Here is a 15,238-nt window from a genome sequence, read left to right on the forward strand (position 1 = left end):
GCATGTTCCTCATTTGCACAAACAGTACAGTCTAAACATTTTAAGGAAAACCTGTAATAACAGCAAATATTAAAAAAAGTATTAAGCCTCTTCCAGGTGCCAGGGTACCAGGCTACCAGCTGCTTACTGAGCATAAACATTACTTAAGTATTTGATTCAATCACATTCAAATCAAGTCTTTTTTTATATGGAGATGACTAAGGAAAATGCATTAATTGACATTGCTTAAGTTTGAATTCATTTTGGCAATAAAATAATGAGAACTGAGACAAAATTATCAGGAACTAATCTACCTTAATTTTTTTAAATGATATGAAATGTCTTCCATCAGAGATTTAGTAGTAATGGAAAAGGAGAATAATTAAGTCATCTTAGGGGGATCCCACGCAAGAATATCATAGGGATATCCTATTTTTAACCAATAGCGAAATAAACAATCTATAGTTTCCCTGAAAAGTGGGGATGACCTGGGTGCATGTATGCCTATCAAGTAGTATTTCTGCTAACATCCAACTGTTCCAAAAGCTGTGAATAAGTGAATGAGTGAAACACTTTAAGTTGTCCTGGAGGGAAAAAAAATGGAGGAAGAGGGCATCATACAACCCTTACTGTCCAGACACCCCTGCAAGGATCAGAGCCCAGAATTGCCAGGCGTGGGGCCTCCCTTTTGTACAAAAAGTCTCTCCAGCTCACTCAGCCTTCCCAGTGGCTCCTAAGAGCACCACCTCCACCTCCACCTCCATCCTTGGGGAGCTGACCTCACTTAACCCCTTAGTCAGTGTGGATGTTGGACTTGATCTTCCAAATCACATTTGTTTCCCAGAAGGGAGAAAAGCAACCTTAAAGCCATACCAAATTATATCCTATAAAATAAACACAAAGCTGTATAGAAATCAATGCCTGCGTTTGGATGTGGTCCATGTGTGTGCTCAAATCAAAAACACCAGTGAATTCAGTCAATAAGCATGCAGGCACGTGCTGTGTGTTTACACTTCCTTGACAAAAACCTGCAAGCACAGTGAAGAGGTAATCACACAGAGGCGTCTTTTCCCCCTTGCACAAGGATCCTCATCAAGATCCTTGCCCACTCCCTTTTTTTTTCTTACCTGCTCTCAGAGAATTTACCTTCTGGGTTAGTTTAGAGTTAGTTGTCTGTCTCCTGGCTGGAGTCTGTTAGGGTCCAGCGAGAGTCCACGCCTACCTCTCTTTGTATCGTTGAATGGCATCAATTCCAAAAAGCATAATCACTGTTCAGTAACTTCTGGTCTATCCTGAGCAAAACTACCTGACAAACCAGCCCATCCAAAAGAATTCCCAAACCTAGAAGCATGGTTAAGGGGCCTCTGAGCCGCAGAGAGAGAAGCGCGGGCAGCAAAGGCACCCACCCCAAGCCTCACCCACCCTCCCGCAGCTCCCAGCACCATGCACTCCAACCACCCCTAACCTTCCCACCACTCCCCACTTCACTGGACCACTCGTCAATGGAAGTCTAATGAAAAGCTTAAAAAGAAAAAAGATCCCTTTGCTTCAGTGAGAGATTGGCTCAACCTACTCTTCCCCAAGACAACTCGACTTGCCCTTAGTTGCCTACATATAAAGGATTCCATGATAAACCCATTCCAGCTACAACTCTCTTCCACAGCATCATCCATACACCCTAAGCTTCAATCCCACCAAACTACCCACAACAAACACACTGAAATGCCTTTCAGTTTTCCTCTGACCTTCCTTCAAGGTCATGTTCAAACTCAAAACTTTTGTGGCACTTCCCCATTGCCCCATCTAAATCTGTCAATCACTCTCATGTCTTCACTGCCACAGATCTTGAAGGTGCACTAATATATATATATAAAAGGCCAGCGACTGGACCGGTGGAACGACCAGAACAACCAGAATGACCAGTGGCTATGATGGCCCCTCCCCACCGCCGGCCCGGCCTGATGGGCCCCCATTGGGGCGGGTCGGCCAGATCCCACCTGTGCACAAATTTGTGCACCGGGCCTCTAGTAGAAGTATAAGCGCTATTCTTTACCTTCCAGGTTTTCTTCTAAGCTGTAACCATCTTAGTCATTTTTCCTTTATCTACAGTATGTTGTACATATTAGGTGCTCAATTAATTGAATGACCTCAATTTGTTTCACACATGTGCCAGGAACCCACAACAGCCACTGTTATAGGAATATAAAACACCTTTCAAACTACAGGAGAAACCCTCAGGGCTACAAGGGCAGTCAATGGCCAGGTCTGAATTCGAACCCACATCTACTCAACTCCAAAGCTTTTGCCATTTCATCAACACCATTATGCTTTTCAAGGGAGAAAACAAAAATAGAACATGAAGGTGAAAAAGTATCCGTCAGTCAACTCACTGCAAGCTTCGGCCTGATTTCTCATCAACCTCAGACTTAAAGGCACAGCCAGTGTATGTAACAAAGTGTGTTTTACAAATTATCATATTTGTAGTCATTGGGGCATGCCATTAGGTTATGGAAAAGCCTCTCTTTTATTTCAGTGCCTCACAGTGAGATGGGAAGTCTCTACATATACATGCAATCCTTTAATGAAGCCTGAATGTACTCTGTAAAAAGCCCATGTATTCGATGCTTTTCCTTGGGGTAGGTGGGTTGAGGGGATTAACTTTAGAGAATACCATGCATCATCTTTTAAGCTCATACTATCCAAATGGCTACAGGTTTCTGAAGTTTGATGAAATCATGGCAAACCCCTTAAACCGAAACAGGGGTGAAACACCTACAATCCATTCAAGGGAGGTGAACTGGCCATAGCCCATGAGCTTCAGGTTCTGACGAGCGCTGGCTTTCAAGTTCCCACTGTAACCTGCTAACGTGTGGCCCGGAGACAACATCCTGGATTTCAGCTTCTTTGTGAAACGGGGAAGCCAGTGGCCCTCTCAAAGGTAATGAGCAGCTGATAACAATAGCACAGGAAGAGCAGCCGGCTCTGAGTACGTTCACACACCTTAATTCCACACCCAGGCCGAACTGCCTACCGACCCTGCAGGACTTAATCTGACTACCAGATCAGAAGTTGAGTGTCCTTTGTTTCTCTTTTGATTGTCAGAGATTCGGTGCACAGATTTGTGTGGATACGAACCTTTTAAATAAAATGAGCTGTTAAAAGCTTTCGGGAGTGGAAAGGTGAGGGGTAACAGCAAAGGGGTTAGCTAACATCCTAAGTAACACTAAATTCTAAAACAAACTCTGTATTACAAGCTTAAACTCTCCCAAACAAGTCATTTGGCTAGCAACATGTGTAATTAAAGTTAAAAGCATACTAAAACAACACTTTAACTGTTGACCTTAAAGCTCCTTGTGCAATGCTCAACCGAAACATTAGCATATGAAGGAGTGACTTGACTTTTTGTCTCCCAAAGACATTATCACAGGGACAGTGCACACATCTCAAGCCTTCTGCAGTTCAAATGAAAGCGCTGACAGAATGTTAGAGCCACGCTGCCTGAAAACACAGATGCATTCAATCCTGTTTTACACACCCAAGTTTAACTAGCTCAGAACTGAAATTTCATCTCTGGCCGATGCTGGCAAAGAGGTAAGAAGTTTACTTACGTTGCCCACTCCAATATTCCAGTTACCAGGTGATTTAGAAATCCCACCATTCAGACAAGAGCATCATTCAAAAGCTCACACCATCAGCCAGAACCTTCCTCTGCAACACACACACACACACACACACACACACACACACACACACACACATTCTCACACACAGGGTTTATAAGTTGCTCGTTTTAAAAGAAACCAACAGTGAAACCTTGATCGCTATTAATTTTACAATGTTTCTCGTGAGAGGAAAGGAATGCAAAGGGTAGATAACCACAGCTCCCACTACGTGAACGTTGATTACAGACCCACAGTAGGCACTTAAATGTTGATTGAATTATCAGTGATAAATCTGGTCCCAAAGCCCCTCTTTTGCTCTTACTGGCCTTTTTAACTCTCCATTTTAACTAGAACAAAACTTTTGAGAGATCATGGTAGAAATGTATTTTTCAGAATCACTTTGAAAATATATCATAATTCATTACAATAGCACAAAAGTTACTTCTGAACATATACCTAAAGTGTCATTTAAATTTGGTTTTGAGCGTAAACAAAAGGTCCTGGTTATAATATATACCCTTCTAGTTTTGTCTAAATTAGTAGAGCAGTTTCCACCTTTCCCCACCCCCCTTTTTTTTCCCCAGTTCTTTCCTGCAGAACTGCATCTAGTGAAAAGCTGATGTTTTAATTTTGTTCTGTAGTAATATCACACACAATAACTTCACAGGTTGCAGGGGGATGCGGCCATCATGAAAGCAGCAGGGATTCAACAGAAAGTGGTCTCTTTCGTTTTAACTCACTGCACCAATGTGTAATCAGGAAGATTTCAGCAATCTCTCATGTCAGAAAAAAAGAAGAAGGAAAGAAAGAAACCTGAGAAGGGTGCCTTCCTGGAGAACTCATTGAGAAATCTCTCAAGTACAGCTTCCTCCACAGTGTTTTACAGACTCTCAGCCTGGCAGAGAGGAATGATTCTGTAACAGTCTGGGCTGAGCTTATTGACCCTGTACAAGAATTACTCAATTAAAAGGCATTTCAAGGGGAGAAGGAGAGATGGCAAACAGAAGACCAGACCTGAAACAACTCGAACAACTTAATTCAAACTACCAAAATGCTGTTCTGAGAGCCCTGTCTCAAGTTCCTTTTCCTCAAAATGTACAACACTGGAACTGAAAGGATAACAATAGGGAATGTATTGGGACTTGGCTTATTTTTAAATGTCTGGGATGAAGTCTGTTTAGTATAGGTCTGAGGTTTAATTGAACCTGTACTTACCAAACCCACAATAAGTAAAAAGTGAAGCCCTGTCATGCCACACAGCAAGGACAAGCCTGCATTATCCTCATGTTGACAGAAGCCCAGAAAGCCAACAACAACCAGAAATGATATATCCTGATACGTCCTATCATCCCCTTTTGCATGAATAGTCAGTGTTAGGTAGCACTTAACACTAAGGTGTATGCCACCAGATATTTTAAAAATAGATTGCCAACATATGCCATTCACACAACTGGTATCAAAATCAGGGAAATGTCTGCCGGAACCGGTTTGGCTCAGTGGATAGAGCGTCAGCCTGTGGACTGAAGGGTCCCAGGTTCGATTCCGGTCAAGGGCATGTACCTTGGTTGCGGGCACATCCCCAGTGGGGGGTGTGCAGGAGGCAGCTGATCGATGTTTCTCTCTCATCGATGTTTCTAGCTCTCTATCCCTCTCCCTTCTTCTCTGTAAAAAATCCATAAAATATATATTTTTAAAAAAATGTCCATATTAGGACATAACAGGCTATTGCATTAAAGCCTTAACCTTTCAGGGTGGTCCGAAAGTCTGGGAACTGGCAAATATTTTCCACTTACACTACCTTAAGTGACCAAAGCATGCCAGCTCTTCATGACCTGGGGGAAGGTAAACAGGAGTGATTCCGACGGACAAGGTGGCATACGAGACCCGAATCGGGGGGGGGGGGGGGGGGGGGGGAGCTGGATGATGATTTCCTGACAGTGGCCATGTGGAGTGCTCTTCATGCTCGCGGGATCTGAACCTCCTCCACGGCTGCTTCTGAGTGGTGTAGTTAATGAAAATGAAGCAACATGTCAGATGCACGTGCAGAGACAGATGGAAAGCTGCATTAACACACTCCACTCACTGCAACTTTTCACGTCACAACGAACTAGGGAAGGACCACACACGGAACAGACCATGGTTTAAAATGTGACATATTCACCCAATTTCCAGACTTCGTGGTCATCTTATAATTTGGCAGTGATGCTACTACAAGCATGTCAAACTCGCGGCCTGCGGGCCACATGCAGCCCACAATGAATATTTTTGCGGCCCAGCCAATATAACGGTTTGTAAGAAACGTTTTAATAAAAATATCTTAATTTTTACAATATCCTGTTATACATAATTATGGATAACGAACTACAATGTTAACTAATGACTGGTTACTATAATCGTGTTGCATTCATTTGTCTTAACTTGATTTTTACAATATCCTGTTATACATAATTATTAATAATGAACTACAACGTTCGCTAATGACTGATTACTACAATCGTGTTGCATTCATTTCACTTACTCACCTTACGCGCACGGCACCATTTCTCTCCACTAATACTAGCAGCGAATGTTTTAGCGGCCAATTGTCATCAGTCCTGTACGGACTTGTTTGGTGTGCGCAACAGGAAATATTTCGCTTTCGGAGAACAAGAAAAATGGGTTTATTTGCGTTACGCCTATTAATTTGTGCAGTTATTCAGTGTCTGGTAAGTGAACGTTCAAGAAAAAAACATTAATTTTATTAAAATGTTCTATTATTTTATGTTAACAATTACTTATTTCAGCCCTTTGTATTCAGCATGCCTCTATCGAAATAAACCTACGTTTCTATGAAAATTGAAGCTTTTGTTTTTTTGCAGCCCACATACACTTAAACCTTGTTTATTTGGCCCGTGTGAGCCTTTGAGTTTGACATGCTTGTGCTACTACTATGTGTTCTGGGAGCTTGTCACATATATAAAGGGCTTTCACCAACGTGGATGAGCCCAGCACGCCTCCTTGCACCCAAGGAGCTCTGCTGTCTGTGTGGTTTACCAAAGGGCAAACGAAGGCTGCAGAGAACTGCTGAATGCATTTCCCTACAGCACAGAGGCTTCAGCTGACTCCTCAGGCCTCCTCCTCACCGCCTGACACCAGCAGGGTCACGCCGGAAAATGAACTTGCCATCTCTGACACTCCATTCCAAGGAAGAAGGGGAGCGGGACCTTACACAAGTTGACGACTCCCCCTTTTTTCTTAGGCAAGTCTGTAGGCCTCCCCACCAGCCAAACCACAAAAAAAAAAAAAACAACCCTACAAACACCACCTTAACCAAAACCTGGTACTTTTGCCACCAAGGCCAGCCTCCGCAAAAGATTAACCTGTGGTCCTTGGCCAAGCCTCACTCATAGGACCAACCCTGGAGAGAGAGAGTGAGCGAGTCAACTTTCTGTTTGTTTTAGAAGAAATACTTCCTGGCACACGTTTAGTCAAGACTCTGAACTCTGCACACGAAGCCACGTGGTTGGTGCTAATCTGGCTCCAGCCACCCCCGACCAGCCTCTACAGCAGCCTCTTTCAGAGGGCAGTCCCCGGGGTAAGGGACACCATCTCGTCCTGGTCACGCGGGCTCCTCTCTCCGCGGCAGCCCTCCCGCGCGCGCGGCGCGGTCCGGGCAGGGTTCGAGGGGAGCGAGGAGAGGCTGGGGCCGGAGGTGTTCCCTTCGGCAGCAGCACGAAAGGATTCGCATCTGTGGGGCCCCTACTGGCTCTTTCGGCTCAGGTGAAGTCCGAGCGAGCGGGACAGGAGGAAATGCCTGCCCTTCCAGAAAAGCCGCGTTGGCCACGCTAACGCCGCGCGCGGGCACACAACTTGGGCGCCCACCTGTAGCCACAGCAAACAAACTTCCCTTTCCTTCCGAGTCGGCCCAATCCGGTCCCTTACGCCACCCCCTGGCCCAAGGCGGCAGCGGCCCGGAGCCCCGCGGGCTCCTCACCTGATACCCATAAGCCCCCAACCTGGTCGGTCCCGGCGCGCGGACCCCACGCCGCCGGCGCGCCCCGGGGGGGTTGCGGGTAGGGAGTAGGTGTTGCCAGCTGGGGATCAGACATTTGTGGGGAGAGTGGGAGGACGTCGCTCACTACCCTTGGCAACTCCACCTCCCAACTTTGCAGCCGCACAGCCGCCGCCCTCCCGCTCTCTCTCCCCGCGGCGCGCACCCGGCTCCCTGGGCTTTTCCAACGCGTTTCTCCAGGAGAGGGTTCCCCGGCGGTGGGAACCCGCACGCCCGGCGCACTTACAGCCATAGCGGGGTCTCTGCAAGGACGGCAGCTCCTCGTGGGGCATCCTGCGCTGCTCCGGGGGCCCGCCCCGGGCGCGCCCCCCGCGGCTTCCCTCGCTCGCCAGGCTCGCCGGCTCCGCGCCCCGCTGGCGCGCTCGTATCCGGCTTCTCGCTGCCCTCCCCGAGCCGTCCCGGGACGGGCGACGGGCTCCCTCGCTGCTCCCTCGTCGGCGCCCGTGCAGCCGCCGCGCGCTGACACCGGAGCCCAAGTGAACTCTCCTTCCTCGCTCCCTCCCGGCTGCCGCCGCCTCCCTCGGCAGGTTTCCTTTCTCCTCCAGCCGGGCCCCGTTATCCAACGCGCAGGGAGCGCGCCGCGGCGCAGCGACCCCTACCGCGTTTGGGGCGCAGCGCCCGGGCCGCGTGGGCCCGCCCCTCCCGGGCCCGGGAGAAAGTGGCGGAGCGGGTCGCCGGGCCGGGATCCCCTGCAGCTGGGGCCCCGGCAAAGCTGGCGGCCCGGGCCTGCAGCCGCCCGCCTGATGTTTCACTTCTGGAGCGTTTGGAGGGTGGAAGTGAACCTACGCGGCCCGGAGCCAGAAAAACCGCAGAAGACGCCGGCAGCCCCAGTCGCCCAGCGTGTTGCTGCGACGGGACAAACAGAGCGGTTCCTTTTCCTCTGGGGAGATGGAGCGTTGATCTCTTGTCTGTTTTTTCCCCCTTTGAAAGTTGCTTCTCTGCTTCCTTGTCTACAAAATACAGGGCTCCCCTTTCATGACAAGAAACTGAGAGTGTTTGCTGGAGGGGCGAGATACTCCAGCAACCACTCAAAACACAACTGCGAGTCACCCTGTGTTCCCCTTCGGCCCGCCCTGCCTCTCTCCCGCGCGGCAAAAAACTACGGCCCGGCCCAGCTGGGGTCGCACACACAGAAACCTTTTCCGGCCAGGCTTTTAAGGAAATTAAGCCACATGTGGCCCGTTTGAAAACGGGGGTTTTCATGCGGTCACCTGGAGCTGTTTTTCTCTTTGTGCCTCAGAGTGATAAGATCTGGAGGAGTGGGGGACTCTTCTATACCTGTGCCCTCAGCTGCTTGTCAAACGTGCAGTGTGTGGATGGCAAAATAAGATAACTGAGGTAGAGTTAGAAGGGATTTAGTGGAAGAAAAGGTGGCAGAGTGGCCCCATTTTTAAGTATGCAAAGATACAGAAAGTGGCCACCTGTTTTCCATTTCATATGGGAGGTGTAGCCCTTCTCTAACTTGAAACTCAGATTCTTGGGCCCCACCCTCAGAGTTTCCAGTTCAGTTAGTTTGGGGACAATGAATTTACGTTTCTAACAAGCTGTCAGATGATGCTTACACCATGCTTAGAGTAGTTGTTAAAAAATAGTCACTAGGGATTTCAGTTGGACTTGGGGAAATCTCAGATGGAAAGCAGGAGGATTCTCACTACCACCCCTTTCTCTCTCCCCCCCCCGCCCCCCCCCCCCCCACCCACCTCCCAGGCATTAGATTCTCACTTGGTTGGAATGGGATGAGTGGGGTTTTTCTTCCTTAAAAAGCAGTTGCCACTCATTTAAAGAGCAAATCAAAGGTGAAAAGGCCACATTTTGAGGCACAGCATCTCGCCAGCCAGTGTTCACCCAGAGGGGGAGAATTTCCTGTATTTCGGGAGATGCTGAATTGACTTGAATGATATCTAAAGTAAATTCCACCTCTATGATTCGATTCCATGTGTTAAGTACTAACAAGCCTGTACTTGCACATACCACTTTTTGGTATGAGTGTGTGATGTAGGGCCACATCAATGGGTAGTCTATGTTTTTTAGGGGTGGTGAAAAATCACTGTGAATTAGAATGGCCAAGGAAGGTAACGGTGTTTGAAAGTGTGGCTTGAGGTGGACCTTGAAAAATGGATGAGTTGGATGGAGAATGTCCACTCCTGGAAGACAGGAAGGGACAAGGGACAGTGGGGTGGGGCATGAGAGTACGAGCGTACAGAAGCGTTGAAACTGGTATCAGACCATGAATGTCAGGCTAAGAAGACTGGACATTATCATAGGATCAGTTGAGAGTTCTTAAAGGTTTGGGGCATGGATACTGCATGATGCAAGGGAGTTCAGCAAAGGTGAGTCTACAGGAGGTTATAGGACGGATTAGAATGAGGCATCTTGGAGGTTCAGACACCTGGTGAAGGGGCTGTGGCAGAGGTAGAAGGGAAAAAGTAAAGGGGAGCTTCAGTGAGGCTGATACCAGCGATAGTGATGAAGGGGAGTTTTAATACAAAGAAGTTGGTGTCAACAACACAGATAGAGATCACAGATTGTAATAGAGTATCTGTTCATAGTAGAAAGTGAAGGTTGAAGCATATATATGTGATCTGCAGGAGGGTAGTTCTAAGTTCATGTTCTTGTTGGTCAGCTCTTCTCTGAAGGCTCTAGGGAGATTTCAAGACTATCACGACTAATTTTTTTATGGAGAAGTTAACACAGAAGAAATTGTAAGTAAAAGCAAATGTTCCCAATCTTTTTGCAAGGGCTGAAATTAATCTTTCGCAATCTAGTCTGCATTCACTGGGCAACGGTACTATTCACAGATCACTTCTCCACAGAATCTCAAAAAAGAAATTCATCTGCAGAATTCTGGGCTATTTTCTCTTAAGGTTTGACATTGGAGGTTGATCTGAGGCAATGTGCCAGCTTATTTTGCCATCTCACTGGGCTTGCAATCATATTAAAAACAAAAACTGAGGCCATCTAGTGAAAAAATGTTTTTTTAATAAAGTAAAAAAGATTTTTCTTTAATGTAAAATAAAAGATGACATTGGAAAACTACTAGATATGGTAAAACATTTTTTTTAAATATTGTTTAAAAAATGATTGTTTTCTGAGGCCCATCTCTCTCTCTCCTTTTGATAAGTTGACATAAGCATGAAGGTGTTTGAAAAAATGCAGCTTTGTTTTTATAACAATAACAGATTATTTATATCAAGAGGTTCAAACAGGATTAAAAAGGTATGCTTGAGTAAAAATCTTGGCATGCAACTTTAACATTCCATTTACTTTTGAAATGACTTGGTGACTTTCCAATAATATCATGTTATTGATCATTTTAACATATTTACCAGAATAGTGACCAATGTGCTTTCAAAGCATCACCAGAAGTGAGGCATGAAGAAACGACAGGAAAGAAATGAATCAGGGTTTTTTCGAAGTCCTGGGAGCCTGGGGTTGTCAAGATTTTCTCTCCCTGTCCCAGATCAGAGAAACACTGAGCAGGAGCAGGACTGCACTTGATTGCACAGGAGACTTCTATATTTAAAAAGGAAGTGGTTACAGTCCAACATAAATTAAAAAAAAAAAAAAAGTCAGGCCCTGGCCCAGTAACTCAGTTGGCTGGAGCATCGTCCCATACACCAAGGTTGTGGGTTCAGTCCCTAGAAAAGGCATATACCTAGGTTGTGGGTTCAATCCCCAGTTGGAACACATATGGGAGGCAACCAGTCAATGTTTCTCTCACACATCCATGTTTTTCTCTCTCTTTCCCTTCCTCTCTCTCTAAAACCAATTAAAAAAAAAAACATTCTCTGGTGAGGTTAAAAAAAAAAAAGAATCACAGCCCTAACCAGTTTTGCTCAGTGGATAGAGCATGGGCCTGCGGACTGAAGGGTCCCAGGTTCCATTCCAGTCAAGGGCACATCTCCAGTAGGGGGTGTGCAGGAGGCAGCTGATTGATGTTTCTTTCTCATCAATGTTTCTAACTCTCTATCCCTCTCCCTTCCTCTCTGTAAAAAATCAATAAAATATATTTTTTTAAAAGAATCACAACAGAAATATACACAACAGTGTTTCGGTTCTCAAAAACAAAAGCGGGAGTAGCAGTGTCTGGGGAGACAAAAAGTAGAACTGATGGCCCCTTAACATCATTTGATGGACAAGAAAAGAGAGAGGCACAGAGACTGCATGATTTCCACGGCTATGGAAGAATAGAGCCTAAACTACCTTCCGAGCTTCCTGAGGGTCTCTGCCCATTGCTTTTTCTATTGTACATAGTTTTGTGTGTGTGTGTGTGTGTGTGTGTGTGTGTGTGTGTGTGCGCGCGCGCGTGTATATATCTAACCTAATAATAGGCAAACATGCAAATTGACCGCACCTTCGCTACGCCCACAGCCAATCAGAGCGAACAAGATGGCGGTTAATTTGCATATGCGGGCGCTGAGCAGCCTGGGTCCCGTAAACATCCTCCGGACCCAGGCCGATCAGAGCCTGTAGGCCCGCGCTTAGGTCCTGAGTGGCAGGGGCCCAGAACACCCCCTGGCCACTGGGAGCCTTGGCGAGGCAGGAACAATGTTCCCGCCCCCAAACACTTGCAGAAGTCTGGGGTCTGGGAAACATCCTCCAGACCCAAGCCGCTCAGATCCTGTAGGCCTGCGCTTAGGTCCTGAGCGGCCTGGGTCCCATAAACATCCTCTGGACCCAGGCCGATCAGAGCCTGTAGGCCCGCACTTAGCTCCTGAGCGGCAGGGTCCCAGGATTCCCCCTGGCCACTTGGAGCCTAAGGGTGCAGGCGCCAAGGGGCTGGGTCCCGCAAACATCCTCAGGACCCAGGCCAGTCCGAGCCTGTAGGCCCCTTGCTTAGGTCCTGAGTGGCAGGGGTCCCAGAACGCCCCCTGGCCACTTTGAGCCTATAGGTGCAGGAGCCAAGGGGCTGGGGGCGGGGCGGAAACATCCCCTGTCACCATAGTGCCCCCAGCCGCTTGGGAATGCTCCAGCATCAAGAGGCAGTTTGGGTCCACGCCCCCAGCCTGGCGCACATGATGGGGGGCTGGCTGCTGGCCTCTGGGGTGTGTGGAGACCCTTGGCGGCCACCGCTGCGTGCGGCCCAGGGGTCCCTGCATGCCCCCCAGCCTGGCGCCCATGGTCAGGGCTCATACAGGAGGCAACCAATCAAAGTGTCCCTCTCACATTGATGTTTCTCTCTGTCTCTCCCTCTTTCATCCACACTCTAAAAATCAATGGGAACATACCCTCAGGTGAGGATTAAAAAAAAATGCATATCCTATGAAAGACACATCTTGAAAATGCCTAAAGAAAGTTGTCATTTTTTCTTGGTGAAGGGACTGAAGTCCGTGTTGATGAAAACACCTTGGTGGCTGTGGTGACTGGTAGTGGCTGCAGCAGCGGGGTGATGGGGCTGCTGCCTTCCCCTGATCAGCCCGGTTGCCTCCCACAAAGGAGCGTGGGGAGCGGGCCTAAGCCATCAGTAGGACATCCCCTGAGGGCACCCAGTATGTGAGAGGGGGCAGGTTGGGCTGAGGGACCCCCAACCCCAGTGCACGAATATCGTGCACCGGGCCCCTAGTATATATATATATATACACACTAGAGGCACGGTGCATGAAAATTCATGCACTGGAGGGGAGGTCCCTCAGCCCCGCCTGCCCCCCTCACAGTCTGGGAGCCCTCAGGGGCGGGAGGCGACCCAGCGATCAGGAGAAGGCAACGCCCCATCACACCTCTGCTGCTGCCACTGCCACAGCGCAATCCTCGGCTGGCCCTGGGCGGCTGGGCAGCCGCCACCTGAGGCTTTCCTGCGCCTCGGGCTGGCCCTGGGCAGCTGGGGGGCTGAGGGGACTGGGGGACTCCAGAGGCAGGTGAGTGGCTGCTGTCCCGGTGGGGCTGAGCAGACTGGGCGCCGCCATCTTGTGGCTGTGGGCACTGCCATCTTTGAGGGCGAGGTAATAATTAGCATATTCCCTCCTTATTGGCTGTGGGCACCACCATCTTTGAGGGCGGGGCAGCCAATTAGCATATTCCCTCTTTATTAGATAGGATAATTTCCCAATGAATTCCTTTTTCGTTTCACTAAAGCCTATGATTTTGGACAACTTTCAAATATTTTGTCAATGTTAAATCAGCAAGCCTTCCAGCAATCTTGCCTTTTTCTCTGCTTTAAAGTTCTAAACAAATCAAAGTTTGGAAAGACTGTTTAAAGTTGCATTTTAGCACACAAATAAGTAAAGCTATGCACAATTCCATTATTATTTTTCCCATTTCACAGCTTAAGAAAGTTAGGACTTCAGTGACTCGGAAGACCTGGAAGTGAGCAGGAGCAAGCAGCATTGGCTGGGTGGCCCCTTCCCATTTGACCCCTTTTACCCTGACTGTTCTCAGTTGCATTTATCACCTGACACACCAGATGATGGATTATTTATTTATTGTTTGTCACCTCCTTCTAGAATGTGAGGGTTTTAAAAAAAAATTTTTTTTTTTTAATCCTCACCCGAGGGTATTTTTTTCCATTGATTTTCAGAAAGAATGGAAAGGAGGAGGGGAGGGAAGGGAGAGTGAGAAACACTGATGTGAGAGAGACACATCGATTGGTTCCCTCCCAAATGCGCCCCCACTGGGGCCAGGTATAAACCTGCAACCCAGGCACATGCCCTTGACCAGGAATCAAAACTTGTGACCCTGGGTGCTCAGGCTGACACTCTAACCACTGACCTGTGCCAGCCTGGGCTAGAATGTGAGTTTTTTGACAGTTGAGATTTGGTCTAATTCTTCACTGCTGTATGCCTAGGACTTGCTGCAATGCCTGGAATGTAGCAGCTGCTCAACTAGTTTGTTACAGTTATGAATTTACTAAATACTAAATATACCTGATACTATACTAGGAATAGTTGTTTATCTGAGTCCCAACTTTTTCCCCAGCAGAGAAACCAATCTCCTATTCTTTAGATTAATAAACTGAACTACAAATTTCTATATGTTCACCTTCTATCAAATGTATGTTCTCTTCTCCCAGGTGAATGCTAAAGGATCCACTACAAATGCCCCAGGTTATCACCATCTATTTGCCATCACCAAGCTTTCGGGACAGGTCCAGTTTGTGTCCAGGCACTAGCTCTGATGATAGTTTCACTGGTAATTCCTGGAAGTTTCTTGTTGGTCTCATAGGTATTGATGCGATAAGATCTGAAAGGGGCTGAATAAAGAGCTCTACCACATACCTGTAAACCTGTTCTGAATCAATTTTTTAAAATCATTCATTCTTTCCCATTGATTTTAACTTCAAGTATGCTTTATCTTAATCTCGGATTGATCTGTCTTTGGCAGGAGCTCTTAGTCCTAGCTTAATTTTCTCTGCCTGACTCATATATTGCCCTTCTGGAACACTCTGTCTTGGCAAACAAACTTCTAACTGACCCAGGAAAGCTTGGATATTTTGAAAAAAGCTTCACTATCAGGTAATAAAAATAAAAACACCCCAATGTAGACAAAAATTTAAATGTTCAACCAGTGAGGACTGTCAGGAGCTCTTACACAATGTCAGGAGGTGAGTACT

At 47.3% G+C, this 15,238-nt stretch overlaps 1 protein-coding gene across 1 annotated transcript in view; it reads right to left on the reverse strand.

The window, feature by feature from the left end:
• The window catches only part of IQGAP2 (IQ motif containing GTPase activating protein 2), a 269,366-nt gene extending 260,629 nt beyond the window's left edge, over positions 1 to 8,737 (reverse strand). The window contains exon 1 of the mRNA XM_079786601.1: positions 7,919 to 8,737. Within this exon, the coding sequence (XP_079642727.1) occupies positions 7,919 to 7,964 (46 nt within the window). The 5' untranslated portion in view covers positions 7,965 to 8,737. The remainder of the gene's footprint in view (positions 1 to 7,918) is intronic.
• Between the last annotated feature and the right edge of the window lie 6,501 nt (positions 8,738 to 15,238).

The sequence above is a fragment of the Cnephaeus nilssonii genome (assembly GCF_951640355.1).
Source record: "Cnephaeus nilssonii genome assembly, chromosome: 2".
NCBI lineage: Eukaryota > Metazoa > Chordata > Mammalia > Chiroptera > Vespertilionidae > Cnephaeus > Cnephaeus nilssonii.